Source organism: Liolophura sinensis, chromosome 9 (assembly GCF_032854445.1).
Source record: "Liolophura sinensis isolate JHLJ2023 chromosome 9, CUHK_Ljap_v2, whole genome shotgun sequence".
NCBI lineage: Eukaryota > Metazoa > Mollusca > Polyplacophora > Chitonida > Chitonidae > Liolophura > Liolophura sinensis.
In genome coordinates, this window is record NC_088303.1 from 4,553,738 (window position 1) to 4,574,243 (window position 20,506).

Consider the following 20,506-nt stretch of genomic DNA (forward strand, 5'->3'; position numbering starts at 1 on the left):
CACCAGTTCGTCGCATGCAAATGTTGAACACGCGACAGTTATTGCGGGATATTGGCCTAAAAGGACAAACCATCGACCAGATGAATGTCTCCGTAGAGGATTCGGATCAGGAGAAGAACCTTGATTATTGGGTATGGCAGACAGCGTTGCCGAATAAGTCAGGAGTTTCGGACTGTGAACCAAGCGATTGAGACACTGGTGTCTGTATGGAGGATACAGGAAACGGTGACTCCGTCGTGTTAGATGATACAGTAGCCATGGATATTCAGGAAAACTCGGAAGTTGTGCCAATGTAAGTGGATCCTCAGGAAGCTGATTTGAACACTGGAGACATCAGTGAAATACCTGTTGAAAGTCCAACATAGCTAGATGAAGACAAAGGAAAGATCCCATAACGGAGGAGTGCTTGAGCCAACGCGGGATGTCACGACAACCCTCGTCGTCTTCCACGGTCTGCCTTGAACCAAGAGACTGATGTTGTAGACCTAAATATTTTAGCTAATATCAGTCAGACATAGCTATTATTAGTGCAGATGCTGGCTAAAGTGCGCCCTACTGTATAACTCGTCAGTCTCGTCAGTTTTATATTGTCGTGACAATAGTTAAGATGGGGAGTGTAAGAGATAACCCATGGTTCGCCTTTTTTTTGTCTGTCTTGCAATGTGTAAACATTATATAAGTCCGCATTTTTGTTTTCTAACTTCATTGATGTGAACCGTAGTTCGATAGGGCATGTATTTTTAACTTTTAATGATCTGTGCCTTTATTCACTTTGAACAGATGCATTGTGTGATGGTTAGTTACGAAATATAAAGTTGAATCTAGATCCTGAAACTTTATGTCAGGTGTTGCTCATCTGAGAGCGCCATTTTGTGCGTGCTTTGGAACGGCGTGTTCGCTACCAATTTTGTGGAAAGTTGTTGATTTAGAAAACTTCATGGTATTGATGGTAGCCCTGTTCTACTGTATACCCTGGTGCTGACTGGTCAATATTTTAGTGCTTTACCTGTATGAGAGGGGGATGGCGGTTGACTGTTACTGATGCCACATTGGTACAGTACCGTGTTTAGCTGTGTAGTGCTTCCCTCCAATGACAGATTGGGGTGCTTTGTTCTCCCCGGGTCCTGTGTGTAACCTGATCTAAATTCGCTTGATCTGAGTGGACATTAAAAGAACTTGAACGGAATTTATGGGTTTGTTTTATTTTCTATCTTTTGTATATACATGTGATTCACGCTATACATGCTCTGCTGTATTTATATGGTATTCAAGTTTCCTCATGCAGTATATCCACTAGGTGTGGCTCTTCATCTAATATACAAAAGTTACATGTCCTACGCCCATATCATTCAGTGCACACTCACAGATTCAACTTTAAGCACAAGGATTTACAGGACTGTGCTTTTAGGGTGTTAACTTGATTGATTGATTGATTGATTGATTGATTGATAGGCCTAGATATAGGTTCGAACGAACTTAGTGTGACTTGAGGAAATGAACAAAGCGCACACGATTTCTGCTGGTGGGATACTCACGTAAATATTTATTTACAGGTCCCATTAAAAACCCTGTGAACATACTCATTCCAATGAGGAACTCGTAAGACTCTTTCCCGCCTGTAAATCAAGGTGGTCCAGAGGTGTGAACTCACGTTCTATCCTTTATTACGTCACAATTATACGTGTGCTCATAAAGCAATTATGAAGTACACACGCACTGCAACGTCACAGAAGAAAACGATGCGTTCTACTGTCATTTGGAATGGCTGTGTAGCTCGTCCAGTCTCCAATTCATGTTGATTAAAAAATATTGCATTATAATATAATAATAGTAGTATACATGTATGTACCCTTAGCTTCCAGCGTTGGTGGTAATGCACAGTGCATATTAGGCATGCCTGATATGCGTAGAATTATTTTTTTTTTCAGCAAATACAAGTTAAAGATTAACATCTCAACTCTTGATTAACACCAAAGTAACACGATCCAAACTAATACTTGATACGCTCCTCTCGCAGGGGGTACTAGCTACGTAATTCTTCCAGTTAATCTGGAACCCTTGCGAGAAGAGCGTTAAGACTTAACAGTATAGGAACATTGTTCCAAAATATATGATAAACATCACAGAAGTCGTGATAATATTTATTACACTTGTTTGATCCAAAACGCATTAGTAAATATACGACATATCCACTCCACTACACATCACACAATCAAAATATTTGTAGCCATTCTAATTTTGTTGGTTTTTTTTTTCTTTTTTTTCTTTTTTTTGAGTTGAAACATTTCCAAACAACACTAAATCTAAAGATGCTGCTTTCCAAGGAGCCAAAACATCTGTAACGGTATATACCTTCATGCACGTAATACGTACATGTACCTTCATAAACACAGCTCTGCGTCTCAGAGCGTTGTTTGTAGCCAACGCAAAATGGACCGAAATTTAGGCAATAGATACAGTTTACCTAATCTTACCACATCAGAGGACGGCTTTGCCGATATGGGCTCCGAAGTGATCGATATAATGGAGTTACATCATGGAGAGAGAAGCTGTGTGTACTTACATGTATAGCCTTCCAGAAAAATGTCAGCATTTAGAGTGGGCAGAGGTATATATAGGCAGAAAAGCCACTGGCCTCAAAGGATGTAACGGCCGTGTACAATAATGGCATCAAAGCTTTGGCACACTGCTTGTGTACCGTCACCCTTACGATTTCGCCCACATTATATATCCGCATCTACGAAAACGATGTGTGAGTTCAATTAAGGACTCATTCAACCCTCCTTAAAACGTTGTTAGTGGGTGAAGCCAGGCCAAGCACTCGACTTCTGCTGAGTGAACCATTCCTCTTAACTACAGTGTGTTTTTGGCAATGTTGTTCCAGGATACAGACAAAAAATCCATCAGATCATCGTCCTAGTGAAAGCCCAAGTTCATTATTACATCTCCCAGTCTAGACTGATATGCATACGCTTGTAAGTATATAACATTCATGAATAGTATACACAAACAGAGCCTTCCAGTATTCTCCAATGCATATAAATGACACTGTGAAATCCCCAGCCGGCTGTTCTTTATCCGGTAGTGGCCAGAGTCATGGGTGCGTCCGATGGGTCCATATGAGGCCCTGGGACAAAGTGAATTGATGTTATCTTAAACTAGTAAAAGCAGTTCGCACCACTGTGGATCAGGCTTCAGTGCATATTGAACTACCGATAATCTCCAAGGACGTGAACAGTAAATAATTAGGCAAGCCTACAGACCTTTAGGCCTACTATACAGGCATTGTATATTGTTACAGTAGGCATGTATAGGCTATACGTACAGTAGTTTAAATCACATTAATATACTCCTTGACGTTCAGTGTATTGAAAGATGTATACATGCAGTTATGAATGATTTCCATCATGCAGTAAGTCCAACCTGAACGTAGATGAATGAATAGGCTACATACTTACACGCCCAAGTCCTTTCCGTGAACTTCCGTGTAAAATTTCAAACGTTCCTCCCGTACTATTAGTGGAATGGGCACGTCTGTATTCACGAAAGACGACGTGGATCTACAACGACGTCACCATTTTCTGCGCTTGAGTCACACCTGAAGCATTATAGTGGACGATCTCCGCAGAACAAGGTTAGATAATACGACATATACATTTAGTGTGCCGCAGTAATGTTTGGATGTTGGCAGATGAGTGGCCCGTTTGCATTGATGTCCATCGCTGTCTGGTAAGGCGCTTCTGTGCTAGTCGTCTCATCGAATCGACCACGCCAGGAATGATCTATCTGAGGACAGGAAAAAGGTTGGCTGACCCCGACAGTAGGTGTTACAAGCCTGAACGTCTTGAGCAGACCAAAGATAGGTTAATTATATGTAGCAACGGAATTTGTGTTACATGGTCCGTGCACAGATTGCAGCATATGTGAACAAGCATGGAGTTGTTTCAAGCTCTCAATATAAAGACGTAACATATAAAGTTTACATGGATACATCGTTCTTTTGACGATAGGCCTGTTGACTATAATTTAGAAAGAACACCCAAAATTTCCTATAGGATATTAAGTGGACATAGAAAATCAGTCAGGAAAACTTTTACTATTAACCAAATATTTTCCCCCGCCCGACTATGGTTGGGAGCACTTCAGCAATACAGCAAGCGGTCGGGAGCTGTAAAAGATACGGTTTTTGGTGTCAAACGGTAAAAACGTTACCAGGAACTACATATCGGATGCTGGGGCTTGGTGCAGCATTGCCTTATGGCTTAAATAACACTGTTATCATGGTTTTTGGTATTGGCAATGTAATATCAAGTCAACCACATCACAACTGTTCAAGTGCCATCAAACAAGTCAACGCAACCATAATAGGAAGTTAAATAAAGCGCAACATAACCGTTAGCTATCTGATAGATTTGTCTAAAACAACAAATTACAACATAATGTCAGAGCGTGAAACCAGAGCAGCGACGACAGTGTGATAATTGGCAAATGTCCACACGTAACCAGTGAAATACGCCCTCTTGTCAATTTACCTCAGTTAGGGTTTTATTCTAACCGTTCATGTATATTCTTAAATTGTAGCAAATTACACGCCCCTAGCACCATGGCTTATCCTCTCACATAGAATATTTCTTGCGTTTTTCTATCAACACTGAAAACTCTTAACTGTTTCTTTCTGTCGAATCCGTGTCGAATTCTGATTATTGACCCAGAATGACCATTTTGCTTCGCGGCTGGCATATCTGTTTTGAGGCATAGATTTAGCCCGTATAGCTCAAGATAAATGACTTGTGAAATCCAGTGTTTGTGGATTAGTTTTGAACAGATGCTAATTCTTCACCAACGTTAAAATAAACCTGATACGTCAGATTTTATCTTTCCTTAGTCTGTTCATTTAATATTCCTGTTGATGGCATAATACAATGCTGAAATAATGAGTGCAAAATGGTTTCATTTTCGGAATAACAATACTTCTGTTAGAAGTATGTTTCAGATGTAACTATGGTTGTGGGTTTGTGTCTTTGTTTCAAATAAGATAATCTCTCAAAGATCACAGGGAGGCTAAGACACAAGCAAGACGACAATGAGGCCAATACTAAGATAGAATTTGAAAAACAAGACACAGCTTTTATCCCTTAATACCAAGGGATTGTCATAACAGCGATGATGTGTCAGCCAGAGTTTTCTGAGGTAGGCCTGCATGTCGTATAAGTGTAGTTTCGACATAACCACGTCAGCGGTGCACATCAGAATGATGCTAGGCCTACACTTGTACATGTAGACTGGAGTCTCAAATAATTGCGAAGACGATATTGATGTTTAGGTTATAAGCAGCATTCATTTGACAAGCTCCAATATATCCAAGCTGGGATTCAGACAGACGTCTACAGCATACCTTAATTCCAGATCCAAGGCAAAATCTACGATCCAAGAAAGTTCTTTGAACGATTCTAGACATGCAGTATACTCACGAGACTCGTATATAGATTAAACCCAACACAGCAAAGTATACGTGTATTCGCTCACATCGTCCCCAAGTTGATAGGCCTACGTGTTCCCTGTAAAATGTTTTCAGCGGGCTCGATCAAATACACAATACCAGCTCGGTTTTTATAATATTTAGAATGGGAAATAATATACCTGGCGATTTTAGTTGAAGGTTCACAGACAGAACGAAACTGTGCGGAAAAGAGCCAACATATATAGATCTATATGCGTCTGATTTTTATTGTGTTGTTGAAGCTAGTCCCATTTTAATTGCTACCGGTATCTATTATTTATAGCAAATAAACTTTGCTTGCACACCACACCTACATAATTTTTATTTATTTATTTGATTGGTGTTTTACGCCGTACTCAAGAATATTTCACTTACACGACGGCGGCCAGCATATGCCTATGCTGGCCGGACTTGCATAGGCATGTGTAAGCCTAGGCTGTCGTCAAAATATATCCTTTACTTACGATACGTCTACGTCCTATAGACTATTAAAAATGCTTTGAAGGCCGTTATATTTATTTATTTATTTGATTGATGTTTTACGCATTATGGTGGGAGGAACCGGGCGCAGTCCGGCGGAAACCAACGACCATGCGCAGTTTGATGGGAGACCTTCCCCCGTACGGCCAGAGAGGAAGCCAGCATGAGCTGGACTTGAACTCACAGCGACCGCATTGGTGAGAGGCTCCTGGCTCATTACGCTCTGCTAGCGCGCTGACCAACTAAGCCACGCAGGCCCCCCAAGGCCGTTATACAAAAATCATTCACCTTTTATTTCTTTATGTACGTAAATTCCTCTATATCTTTCATATTCCTTTTGGTTTTGTATTTTTCTGGCACCTATACTAAAGTACACCTACAGGTTATAGTGAACCAAGGGAGATAACTTATCATTATCAATCATAGGTGGCGTTTACAAGTTCTTTGGATTAATTTCAACTGACGCAGTGTAAAGGTATGGGGTGTACTCAAAAATTATGGTTGGTCCAGCATTTAATTTCGTTTTGATACAGCAAGTAACGCTTCAATTCTTTCGCTTTAAAGACCACGTTTAGCTTATGTAATTTCTTTAAACAAACATCTTAAGCGCAGCTTTTCTCCAAACAAAAGCAATATTTACTGTAACTTATAAGTGGTAGGCCTATCGTTGTTGTTGAAGTCGTTCTTCTGAAAGGTGATAATCTTCTATACTGTAAGTTATTTAAATAAATTTAACAATAGTAAGCAGTGTCAGGTCTCGAATTTGGTGATTGTGATTCCTACAATAAGACTAAATGTGTAGAACTCAATTCATTCTGTTAGCGCGAGCATTTTTATCAATACTGATTGTTTGACATTTCGTGTGGCAGCAAATTTTAAAGCATGAAATTGACCCCACAATATTTATTTATTTATTTGAAGGTACTAAGGTATTGAGACAATGGCAGATTGGGTTCATTGTAATCTCTGCTTCCACCAACCAGGTGATGGGCGGAAATTCTTTTTAACAAACTGCGGACACATTTACTGTGAGCTGTGTTTAAAAGAAGGTAAAGTAGAAATAAGCAATCATCATTTCAACCCCACCCCTAACATCAACCAAAAAACAAAACAAAACAAAACAACATCATTGAAGGGCAAGACAGAGCCTGGCTAAAACATATTTCAATGGAAAGCAAGATTCTTGAGCTTTCTGAAAAGTATCATACTTTATTATTTTCATGAGATTTCACCATGTAATATGTAGAACAAAACGACAATACTGCTCAAATGGCTGGTGTGAATCGAGGCAGAAATCTTGAGAATTTTATCCAATCAGGCATGTTGTTATCAAATTGCGCAGCCTAAGCTGTGGCGTAGCCTTTACCCATTCACTCCATGAAGTGACATGAGAGTGTTTACAACGATTTATTTACATTTAGCCAAGGGACCGTTTCATGTCGTGTTTTGGGACAAGTCTGTAACATTTACAGAGCACCACAGACGTGAAATCAGTTGACTTACAAGCCGTGTAATATTCAGCGATGGTATCAGAAATTATGTCAGACAGCAGCATACCGTCTTGGCCCAAACAGCATTCATCTCCCCAGTAGACCATAGCCCTACTTAGACAGGCTAAGTCATTCATTTTAGCGTTTAGTCTGCTTGCAGTTTCTAAATAACAAATATCAGAGTCAGTAAAAAATTCATTAGGGATGCCAAAGGTTTATGGGAATGAGAAGACAGCATCTCATCGGATAATGCTTAAAATCAATTAAATCTTAGGATGCAGTTTTTTCTATGAATTTATTAGAACAGAAGAGTTTAAATTTTGCCCTTTGTCTTGCTCATATGCAAGGGATGTTTTCTTCTGTTTTTTTATAAAAGACAGTGAAATTATTAAAACACAGTGTTTAAACTGAGGTGCTTTCTCTGACATCTGTGATAATTAGGTCAGCACTGCTCTCATCTTAAAAGCCATCACAACAAAATTGAAGCACAAAATCGAGCGTATGTCTAGATCAGCCTCAGTGGTGCTTAGATTTATTTCCATTTGTTTCAGAACTGAGCATGAATCCAGTTGTACAACAATCCATTTGTAATTTTGTAAACATTTAATAGGGGTTAGAATTACTGGTACCAGCACAACCCCTCCAATCTAAATCAGGAATACCCTGGCTGTGCATCTGCCTGATACTCGTAAATTGTATAAAGGATATAGTAGGTCTACTGTGGGAACATTTCAAGTAGTGGAAGAAATTTCCTTTCAGTATGTCCAATTTCTGAGAAAGCTATTTACCACTTGGTCCTTCATCGCCGAAGTCCACAACTTTAATCTGCCCTTGGCTATTGCTTAGACTATTATAGCAGAGGAAATACTTTTGACGTTAGAGAGCTAGAGTAAACGTGATGTCACCTTGCTGTCGATTATGGAGACGCGCTGAAGCTATGACAGTTCTTTTTGCCAGTTTAAGATACTTTGAATGGTAGTCTTTCAGTGGACAAAAACATTTGTCAGGTGCTGTCTTTCACTTTAAATCATAATGTGGTGAGGTGCTGAAAACATGGAATGAAGGCATTGGCTGAAAAGCAAAGAATGAAGCTGGCAAGTGGTGGTAACTGATAAAATATCTATAATCATGATATCATGTTATTAGCAAGCAATGAAAATTTGTTTAAGGATTGTAAATACTGTATCCTCGGTTTTGCTATTGGTAAAATAAGCACACAGTCTGGCTTTTTGTCTGGTTGTGCTGTGGTTTAACTAACTGACCTGAAAATACATTGTATAATACAAGTAACAACAAGGCGTTCAGAGAATACCGGTAGCTTGCCTGATTGAGCAGTTTGTAAAACTGCATGAAGTCCTGTGATACGTTCAAATATTGATCTCTAAGCCCAAAAAAGTAGAATGATTGACACTGTCACACACAGATATTATCCTCTAATTATATAGTGCAAAGATCTTACTATTAAATCAATGAGAAAGATCAAATTATTATACTGTCACAAGTATGACTGTTAATCTCATGTGTAAGGCTTCACATGTTATGGGTTGTAAAGCATTGTGGTGGTAAAAAAGACACTGTCGGGAGTTAGAGCACAACTTTACCACAGAGGTCTATATATGATATATGCAAATTGCGAACTGCTTTGGTAATCTATGTACCGTGGGAGGCAACTGCAACCCTGTAAATAGCTGAGCAAAATATTCAGCATTGAGGTAGAAGACTTACTTTGTCTTTGATATGCAAATCACCACCAATAATTGGTTATCTGTGTACTGTGGGTGGCCAGTGCAACCCTATGATTGGCCAAAAACTGTAACCAAACTGGAGGCACTGACACTGCCACAGACACTATCTGATCCCCATCTCAGAATACCTCTCCTTACTTTGTAAGGCAAGTTAATAATGACCTTAATTTCTATCAGACTATCAAGGTTTCACAGTGCCATTTGTACACAAAAATCAAATTTCACCACTTGTACATGTTGTACCGGTACATCACATTGTTTTGTTGTGCACAGTATGCGGTTTGAAAGAGAGGGCTTGTGTTAGTGGACTCCAGAATTAAAAACAGAAGGGTTCCAGCTGGCTTATGTGTTTCTTGAGATGTAGTTGTAACTGAAGTTATGTAAGCGAAAATGTTGTCACCAAATCTGAGTTCTTTTATACTGATGGTCATCTAAATGCTCATCTAAATGTGAAACAAACACGCATATGTTACTTTGTATATGTAATGTGTTATTGACAATCATTGACATATAAATGTGGACAAAGATTTGAAGAGATTTAGGGGGCAATCACAGGAGCTATATTTTTGGTATAAATGTTTTCTTCAGTAAATAAGGCCACCTGAACTCATACAGCTTTTACATCTATACAAGCAGTTCACATACCGGTACATTATGGAGAAAACCCTAATGCTCTCATGAAAAGCAAATTAAACCATTGTGAACTGGGTAATTTAAAGTATGAGTTACTTTTGTTCTGACATATTGGTGTTTCAACATTATTTTACACCTCTTTAAATGTGATATATTTGAATTTTTATGTCCAGGTACTGAAAATAAATGTAAGATGTGTGGCTCAGCTTGTAGTACCATTGCATTGTCAGCAAAGGTAAGGCATGAAACTTTTCAAAACCACCTCTTTTATATTTAAAGGTTATAAGGTAAATTTGTTTAAAACAGTTTACTTTAAAAAATTCTAAATTAGTAAACGGTAAAAAACAGAATTTGAGTTTGATCTTGTGTGAAATAAAGAAATTTATTTCTGTGTGAATGGTACATAGTGAAATCTCACCACAGTGGAGAAGTGTCTGCTCTGTAGTACATGTATGTAGATACATACCTGCCCATCTAACTTTAGTTTTGCATTTCATGTTTATTTCATGTAGATGAAGCCAGATGTGGAAATATTTTTCACAGATCCTGCAGATATCCTACAGAAACATCGGAAACAGTTACTTCAGGTTGGATTTCCTTAACTAAAATGAATGAAAAAAAAATTACCACCTTGTGGCTAGGAGGTCTATCATGGTCAAATTGATAGATGTTTTAAAATTTGTTTTATGACATTGTATAAGGAAGCTTTTCACTTTTTCTAATACAGCGACAGAAACAGCAAAGTGAAGTTGACCAGCACGTAATTGAAGGTTATCTAGACAGCTTCATATCACCAGTTCTTGTCCACACTGACTTGGCTGCCTCAGAATAGTCTTGCCTGATGCTTGACAGGTTTGGTGGTGGAGACTTAAGTATATGTCTCCATGTACAGCCAGTTAAAAAAATGTTTTATTTTCAGTTTGAATATCTTACATCTCCATTACTTTCTCTAGTCATTAAATATCCCTAATTATTTGATGCACAGTTTCCTATGAAGAAAAATGTGTTGATGTCACATTATTTAAAAATTTTTGTCATAAGCAGCATGAATCTATTATGTTACTCTTAACGGTTGACAATTATGATCAAAAACTTTCAAGTGAAAGATATGGCTGAGCCTAGTTTTAATCACGCAATGTTTACAGGTACAGTACCATGCTCCTTACAGAGCATGTACCACTCTTTATGCATGCTTTACATCACTGCCACCACTAAACAAGCTTGACCTTTGGAGTCGGTGCGATTCTCTTAGGTGTGTTTAGGCCTGGCCTCGCCACTGGCGTGGTAAATAAATAAATTTAGTCAATAAAATTGTTTCAGTTATTAGTTAGGATCATATTTTTCATACTGTAGATAAAGAGCACCCATGTGTACAAAATATTACTAGTATGAGAAACAATGGTTGAGATTTTGTATCTTCTGACATCACTTCCTGCCGGATTACCTTGACCCAAGTGATCTCCAGCTGTGTTCAAGATTTTTGTATAAAATTTGTGAGGAGTATGGTACAGAACATGTAAGTATATAGGGGCATGCAAGGGCATTCATTAAATAAAAAGGGGCATTTTTTGTCTTCAATAGAGAGATTTTTTCTATTATCTCCATGTCTTCAGTGGGGGTAGCAATTTGAAGGCATGGACACAGTATACTTACACACATTTTATCACTCCTTGTCCTCATTTGACTGAAAAATTGTTAAGTACGGCACTAAAACCAAGCATTCATTCATTCATTCATTACCTCTCTGCTGATCAGGTTATGGAGTTCCAGAAAAACCACCGCAGGCGATTGAATGCTTACATCAGGGATAAGGTAAGTCAGTTTTCAAAACCGTGACCAAAACATAAATAGCAAGACAAGATTATTATTACATGTACATTAATTTCTTTAGTGATTTGTGTTCTAAGCAATATTCAGGAATGTTTCGTCTATACAATGGCAGCCAGTATTAAGGTGAGGGGAAATGGGGAGTACCGGTACCTCAGTTATTTTATTTAATATTATGGTGTAATATTTTGATACAGAGCATGTGTTGTTTGTATCCAAAAGGTTAAAACCATAACGAGGTTCACGAGAAAGTGAAAAATAGGAGCAAAATGTATTTTACTGCATAATTTACTACATGTACCTGTGATTGTGTAGTTGTTAGCATTTTAAACTCATTTTTGCACTTTAATTTTGGTAGGTTCCTGCAGAAGGAATTTACCATGTTTTGTTGTTAATTCTGAATTTGTCCGAATGTGCTTGAATTTGTCCAAATGTGCTTGAATTTGTCCGAATGTGCCTGAATTTGTCTGTAGGCTTGCAGACAAATTCTGTTTTTAATCAAACAGATTGCTATTTGTTTTATGTGTAAAATCGGGGTTTAGATCCTGGAAAAGAAAAGGCTAGGATTTTATTTTCTTCATCAAAGTTATATAAGTGGTATAGCATAAATCTGTTTTACTGGTACATGAATTGTTTTTTATCTGTTGTGACGCTGTAACATGTAGCTTAACCATCATGACAATGTATATACCACTGCCATGCACGAGTGACATAAACAATAAAATGACCACTAACTGAAAGGTAATGTATGTCAAATAAAACAGACTAATATTTCACATATGTAAATATTTTACAGGTATCAAAGCAAAGAGAGATGATAGAAATATCACAGAAAAATGTAAACCATTTTCAAGAGATGGAAAGGTAAATTTTGTATTACATGTATTATAAGCATATCATTGACATGCACAAATTATTATTATTAACCAAGGAGTAATATCCCTTAATCAAGCTGTACTGTAACCCAGGTCCTCTGTTGATATTTTATTTGTTTGGTCTTTGAATATCATTTTCAAAAATGTTTTACTTATTATATTAACTGCCAGCAGACTTTTGTCTTTTTGGGGGGGCCATGAACAAAACTTCGTAGTTATTTATGCATATTAAAAAGGAAAGGCCAACAAAACAATTAAAGGATGTATACATACATGTATATTCAAACAAATGTATTACTGATTTACACCATTTCACAGGTACATAACAAAGCTCAGGGAAGAAAACCTTTACTTGAAGAAACTTATAACTGATAAGGTAACACTTGTTTTACACATACATCACGTGTATGTGGACCGGATTTCACTGGAGTGTCGCACTTAGATGGCTGTGTTCAATGCGGTCAGGCTTTTACTCAGAATTTGAGAAAACTGGCAAATTCAAGAACAATTCAAGGTGCAAACATGCAGACAACTAACAACAGCTTCAACTTCTGCAGTGTACGTAAAATGCCTTTGGAGGATTTACAGCCAGTTGAAATAAATTCATGACTACTGTAGTACCGTACAGAGTGCTCCAGGTAAATCGCCTGGGTTGGGTCCTCAGACTGAAAACATGGAAGAGCTAACTTGAAATTTTGTACAAAAAATTTAAAATTGGGACAATATATTACATTAAACAACTTAAACTTGACTGTCTAACTGTCATATTTTTTCTCCTGTATATGCATGAACATGAAGTTATTACTGGTCATGGGTTTCCCCTGGGTTCTGCAAAGTTTCCTCCCACTGTAATGTTGGCCGCCGTCATATAAGTGAAATATTCTTGATTACGGCATAAAGCACCAATCAGATAAATAAATAAAGTTATTATTTCAAAAAATTACAGTGACTTTTATGCTCACCAGTCATATTAACAATCCATGTTTTGGGGGTTTTCTTGTTCGTTAAACTGATTTGATTTCTAAAATTTGAGTATTTTACACCAGGCAAAATGTTTCAGTAGTATTTTCGGTTGACTACATGGATGTGTATTAGAATTATGAGTAGCTTCTTTTTAAGTATCCTTTTTCAATAATTACAATGAGATGAAGTCTTGTTTTTCTTCTTCAGGGCATAAGTGGAACTCAGAGGTAAGGCCTATCTAAAACTGTTACAAAATATTTCTGTATCAAATTTTATTTTGCTCACAATTTTGGTTTTCCTGTGTCACATCACTTGTGGTTTTTAATTGTTATTGTCATGGAATGAACAGAAGTTTTAGCTTAATGGTTGCACTTGCTGTAGGGTTATCTGTTGCTTCTCTGTTTGAACAGGCCAGGCACCCAGGGAAATCGCTTGAACTCCTCCCCTGGGGGATATAGAGGTAAGACCACTTAATGTTAGTAGTAGCCTTCATGATCAGTTTTCATCATAAAAATGATTCATCATGATTTGTGTATTACTTTAAATCACCAGTTTTCAACCAACTACAAAGTCATCATAATTATTCATAACCACAAAATTATCATAACTAACGAAAGCTGATATTTTGGCAGATAGGTGTAATTAAATGATGTCTGTAGCGGTTTTTAATGATTGGTTTCCTTAGTTATAACTTTGAGTCATAATTACTTAACTGAATTATGCACAGATGCACCTTCCTAAATGGTTACTATGTAGTACTAATATCAAAGGCAGTCATTTTGGGACATGTAGTTGTAATTAAAATGATTTTATTGATATTTAAATGTTAATTAAGGGTTACCTAAGTCCTAATCAGCCAGGTTTAATGTGATTAATCCTGCTAATTGAATAATATAAATACAGACAGTCAGCTATGTGATGGAACAGAAGTGGTGGTTAATTCTGTACAATCTAGTTTACTCAGTCCATAAAACTGACTGCCACCTTATCAGTGAAAAATTATTGATCACAGTGTTCGACACCAAATAAAACATGAATAAATAATAAAATAAAACAAACTTAAAGGAAAAGAAAACACTAATGTGAAGTATATATATATATATATATATATATGAAAGATCATTAAACACTGTTTGCAAAAATAGTTGAATTTATATTTTTAGAATTTTTTTATTCCAGTAAAATACATTTGAAACTTTGTATTTAATTGTGGTTGTGTCCTTCTGACCATATTAGGACCAGTGATGTCACATAAAGTTTTAACACACATAAACTTCTACATTACACTGTTCTAAAACATACACATACAGATCTTTGAATGCATTCTCCAAATAGACCTTGAAACAAACTGTTTCAAGCAAACAGTTTCAAGCCAAAAATATGGATCGCGCGTCACTGATACCCTCTTGGTCACTACAGACCACCTTAGGTTCTAATGTTTTAAAGCCATTTCACTTGGTTGAAAAAATTAATAAAAAACATAAATCAAACTACTTTCTGAGCCAGTGTTTATTGGTCTTTCACCTGATATGTAGTTCATTTTAGTGTTTTTAACTGTTTGTAGCAAGCGTGTTGTCACAATAGAATTGTGTATGTCTTACTTCAGCATCGCCAGGGAGTCACAGTCAGACCAGTTCTCCCTACAGGGGCACATCCTCTGCCCCTGCCTCTTCACAAAGACGTGACAGGTGCGATGATTAATCACAACTGATTTTTATTTTTTTTGATTACTATTCCAACATTATGCTTAAGAATAGATCATACTGGAAGTTTAGTTTAGGAGGAGCCAACACCGTGAGAAATTACTCTGTAGTTATATATGGTTTAAAATTTACACTTTCTTTGATAACGTCTACTATGTCTACTTCAAATGGATGATGCATATCATTACGATTTGTTCTTACCTTTAGAAACTATTTACTTCATGTGATTAAATGTGCTTTTTGTACTGTAGGCATCATTCTGGAGATGTGCCAAAGAACCCTTTGCTAAGGTCCCTCACTGTACAACAAATTGTGAGCTTAAATATGTTTTTAATTTTGTACATTTTTCTGTTTTTAACTGTTTTACAGTTTATGAAAAAATTGTGTAAAGTTATTATTAAAGTTTGATTCAGTGTAAATCATCTGAATTTCTCATAACTTTACAGCAGGGTGATATTGGTGTATTTGTTTATATCATGAAACGACATCCTTAAAAATATATGTTTGTTTTGTTAGAATTAGATGTGGTATTATTAGCATGGACAAAGGACTAGTAGTGGGACAAAACTGGTATTGAAATTCAAGCATAATAATACAGCTAATCAGAACAATAAAAGTCTTATTAGCATAGTTGGGTATCAGGATCGGATGAGACTGTTAACCCATGTTAGATTGGCATTGTTTTGAGTTGAGAATAATACAGTAATTAAGAACCAAGCCATATATAATTGTTCCTGTATGGTGAAGATTTAATGGAGCCACATGCTGTCCCAGTGGTTTTATAGGGTGTTAATCAGATCATTCATTGAGACATATGACTCAGTCTTGAAACGTTTTACATAAAAATATGTGAATTAATAGTCTTGTAAGCAGTGGCCTTAAATGAATATTTGTAGTTTTTTGACTAGAAGGTTCTCATAAAGTCTTAAGTTAAAGAGGCAATCAGTTACGGTGTAGTCACAAGAAAGGATTTTTAAAAAACACATGTTACAGAATTATTAACAAAGAACTTTTCATAGCATGATCCCCCCAATTTCTTAACATTCTGTCACATTGAGCCAGCTTGCTGTAAACAAATACATAAATACATGCAAATATACTGATATACATGTTAATGTGGTGAACATATACTCCTGTACAGTGGTGCATGTAGTGCATATGGAGTATCTTGTAATCATTGATTTAATAATTTTATTGATGTTTTATGCCAAACTCAAGAATATTTCACTTTAAATAAAATGAAAGCCAGCCAGCCAGCCAGCTAGCCAGCATTACAGTGGGAGGAAACCGGGCTTGGAAACCCACGACCATCTGCAGGTTGCTGGAAAATCTTCCAACATACAGCCCGTGAGGAAACCCGCATAAGCTTGACTTGAACTCTTAGGGACAGGATTGGTTAGAGGCTGCAGGAAATTGCGCAGCACTGGCATGCTAACCACTTTGGCCACAGAGACCTCTGTGATCTTTGAATGTATGCGGGTAAAAACATAGTTATAGTGTTGCATAGTTTTTGTGAGATTTGCAATGCCCAGCTGTATGTGTGACATTAAATATTACGCTGATGGCCGGGTTTATTTGTATGTGTGTGTTTATTTGTGAACGAGCAGCTGCCATTTACTTCTCCTGTGGGTGGAGGCCGAATCTCTCTACGGACACCGCCCATCAACGGCAAGCTAGGTCAGTACATACAGTGAACTCGTCCAATACGCATACGTGTGTTATAAATGTAAAAGGTTTGGTCACATTACATTATTGACATTTTTGTGGTATCAGTTTGCTCATTGGCATTTAATAGGGCAGTTTCAATTTCAGACTCTTTAGTCACTAAATAAATAGTAGAAATAGTCCTACTACATCATGTGACTTTAATGATCAAATGTCTTGTGTTCTGGAGGCACAATTTAATGACGCGAAAGGTCACCAACGCTGAATTTTTGTCATCATTTGTGTACCCTGAAGTAACTTTTATTGCGATGTCCATGTAATCATAAATGTAATAGAATATAGTTGCTTAATATTTCCGACTAGTCATGTGGTACAATAGGACTTATTTTGCCATCAGTGATAAAAGAATTCGAACTCAAAACTTCTGTATAGCACTGAATTATTCTGATAACACTATTTCCAAATCATATATTTTTTTATTAATTTATTTGATTGGTGTTTTACGCTGTACTCAAGAGTATTTCACTTTCACAACAGCGGCCAACATTATGGTGGGTGGAAACCAGGTACAGTCCGGGGGAAACCCACGACCATCCGCAGGTTGCTGGCAGACCTTCCCACTTACGGCCGGAGAGGAAGCCAGCATGAGCTGGACTTGAACTCACAGCGACCGCATTGGTGAAAGACTCCTGGGTCATTACGCTGCGCTAGCGCGCTAACCAACCCAAATCACAGATTTAAAAGTGTATGTAAAAACTAGTGTTTAACTATACATTGTTGGACGGTAAAAGCCATACACACCTGAAACTAAATACACATTAATTTATAGTATGAGCTGGTGCATATAAGCCTGCAGGTGCTAGGTTCGGTCACATATTCTTTGGAGTATGTTGCTTACATCATCTGGTGATGTTAAATGTGAATGTGTTTGTCACTCCAAATTAATAATCTCCACGAGGATTTTAGCAATAAGCAAAATATTCATTAGCCTGCTGAGGAGTTATGATAAAACATCCATGAACAACAGCTGAATGTTAACTAATCATGTGCATCTTCAAATTAATGCCAGTGTTCTGTTTTCAGGCCCAGCAAGCACCCCCAAACAACTTGGACAAGTAAAATCCATCAGGTTTGTATGACTTGACAGTTGCATGTAATATACTCGAGGTACATGGTAATCAGTTGGAATTTGAAGGGGTCATGGGTGAAAACTTGCAATCTATATTGTACATGTGTATTTGTATATACCAAATAATTGTGTGTATAAATGTGTGCCTGTAGGCAATATAATGGACAACTTCCATAGAATCTATCTTGCCCTTGTAGAAAATCCTGTGTTTTTGATATCAAGTTATACATATGGGGTTTTGCACATTTTGTAAAACTACTCTTTATTGCTTTAAAGGACCACTAACCGATTAATCCTGATATTAATACTGCTTCTTATCAGACTGGTATTTTTTTTGCACTCCTATTATTAGCATGACGCAGCTTTAATATCAAACCCCCTTCCCCCATTTCTAGGTACGTAACTAGCATCTGAGCGTGCCAACTGCTATGATTACTGCACATTGACTATTGAATTATTACATTATATACGTGTATTTGTTTCTGATAATTAAATTAGTTGTGTGCAACAACTGCTGTGTCCTCTGGACCAGTCTTCAATGTATGTGTACTGGGTACACTGTCAGATCATGTCTTGTAATCATGGTTACAGAGCCTCCACCCCTGGGGCTGGTGAGGCCTTAAGACACAACTTTGCCACACCCCAGCAATCCCCAAAATTCATGACAATAGGAACGCCACAGACGATACAAGTGTGAGTATGCTTCACACAGTGTTACTTCAGATTTCATTTAGCAAGACACCAGGAAAGAAAAGAAAGTTTTAAGTTTTATAACACTGTTGGTGTAAAATTGATTGGGGTTGAAGGATACCCATAGCTGTCAGTCATAAAAAAGTCTGTAACAGCTGCAAAAAAAAATTGCACATGAAGCACCCCAGCGTATTTGGATAAAGTTCTACAAGATCACATGTACGCATAAACTACATGTAGGTTGGTTAGCACGCTAGCGCAGCGTAATGACCCAGAGGCCTCTCACCAATGCGGTCACTGAGTTCAAGTCCAGCTCATGCTGGTTTCCTCTCTGGCCGTTAGTGGGAAGGTTTTCCAGCAACCTGCGGATGGTCGTGGGTTTCCCCTGGGCTGTGCCCGGTTTCCTCCCACCATAATGCTGGCCGCCGTCGCACAAGTGAAATATTCTTGAGTACGGCGTAAAACATCAAATAAATAAAGAAATAAACTACATGTAGAAGACAACTAATCATTCTTCAGCAGTACGGTATGGATATTTTTACTTCTGAATCGTTAAAAAAAATATGGCAGTGGCATTGCTCCAGAAACAGGACTTGTATCTGTTAGATATCACTTTTTAATATTTTAAAATTCTGAGTGCAAGCTTTTTGCTAAAGGAAAAAGCAACTAATGATATCACCTTCTTATTTCGAAAGATTTTTTTTTTTTTTTTTTTGATTGGTGTTTTACGCCGTACTCAAGAATATTTCACTTATACGACGGCGGCCAGCATTATGGTGGGTGGAAACCGGGCAGAGCCCGGCGGAAACCCACGACCATCCGCAGGTTGCTGACAGACCTTCCCACGTACGGCCGGAGAGGAAGCCAGCATGAGCTGGTCTTGAACTCACAGCGACCGCATTGGTGAGAGGCTTCTGGGTCACTACGCTGCGCTAGCGCGCTAACCGACTGAGCCACGGAGGCCCCTATTTCGAAAGAGGAGTAGAAACAACCTATCAGGCCGCAGCCAGTTTTATTTCAGATGAACTTGGTAATGCTACAAATCAACCTTAATCAGAAATTCTGACGAGGTCATGTGATGCACCATGTTAGAGAAACTGGAAACCGGAGGTCTCATCACTCATACCCCACTCAGTCATGTTCATATGGTTAAAAGGCAAAACAGGGTAGGAGTGGAAGCAGCTGCCTTCTCAGGTTATATAAATAACTTGTGCTTAATGGGTTTAAGTTAGTAACACCGTGGAGCGTTTCTCAGTGCGTGATTATGCTAGCTCAGAAAAAATCATGCTCTTCAAACTTTGTGGGATGCTTTATCAATGTATATATACATTTGATGTAGTGTTTTCTTTTAAACTTTCAGTTCTGCGAGCTGTGCGTCTTCAATGAACCAGTACAGACACCCTGTGAGCATAGCAAATAGCAGGGCATCATCTCCAGGCTTTACGGTCCACACCCCAAGGGGAGCTGATACCCTATTCTTATGACAACACCCATCCCCCACGTGTACAACATGGCATATGCTGGTATAAAGGGCCTGTCGTACAAGGATTTTTACTGTTTCTATTCAGATAACATCTTGAGCTACAGTAAAATATGAAAAAAGGAGAAACTGAATTTAGAGAATGCTCTAGAATAATACTAAATCAGTCTATCTGACTTATACTTAAAATATCATTAAAAATCAGTAAATAAATTTATGAATTTGTCGTACGTTGAAATGAAAGTACTGTAGTGGATTTATTTTTGTCACAATGTGCATATTGATGCGAGAATGTTAATTATTGTTTAACCTGTCCTTTGTGTTTA

At 37.7% G+C, this 20,506-nt stretch overlaps 1 protein-coding gene across 1 annotated transcript; it reads left to right on the forward strand.

The window, feature by feature from the left end:
• The first annotated feature begins 6,454 nt into the window (after nt 1-6,454).
• Nucleotides 6,455-20,201, forward strand: LOC135474739 (probable E3 SUMO-protein ligase RNF212). Its single transcript, XM_064754316.1, has 15 exons — nt 6,455-6,480; nt 6,902-7,029; nt 10,022-10,083; nt 10,361-10,435; nt 11,604-11,660; nt 12,472-12,539; nt 12,869-12,926; nt 13,721-13,740; nt 13,924-13,973; nt 15,120-15,201; nt 15,468-15,528; nt 16,824-16,893; nt 17,965-18,010; nt 18,602-18,703; nt 20,061-20,201. The coding sequence occupies exons 2-15, from the start codon at nt 6,921-6,923 to the stop codon at nt 20,182-20,184; spliced, it is 984 nt and encodes a 327-aa protein (XP_064610386.1). The 5' UTR covers nt 6,455-6,480; nt 6,902-6,920; the 3' UTR covers nt 20,185-20,201.
• The last annotated feature ends 305 nt before the right edge of the window (nt 20,202-20,506 follow it).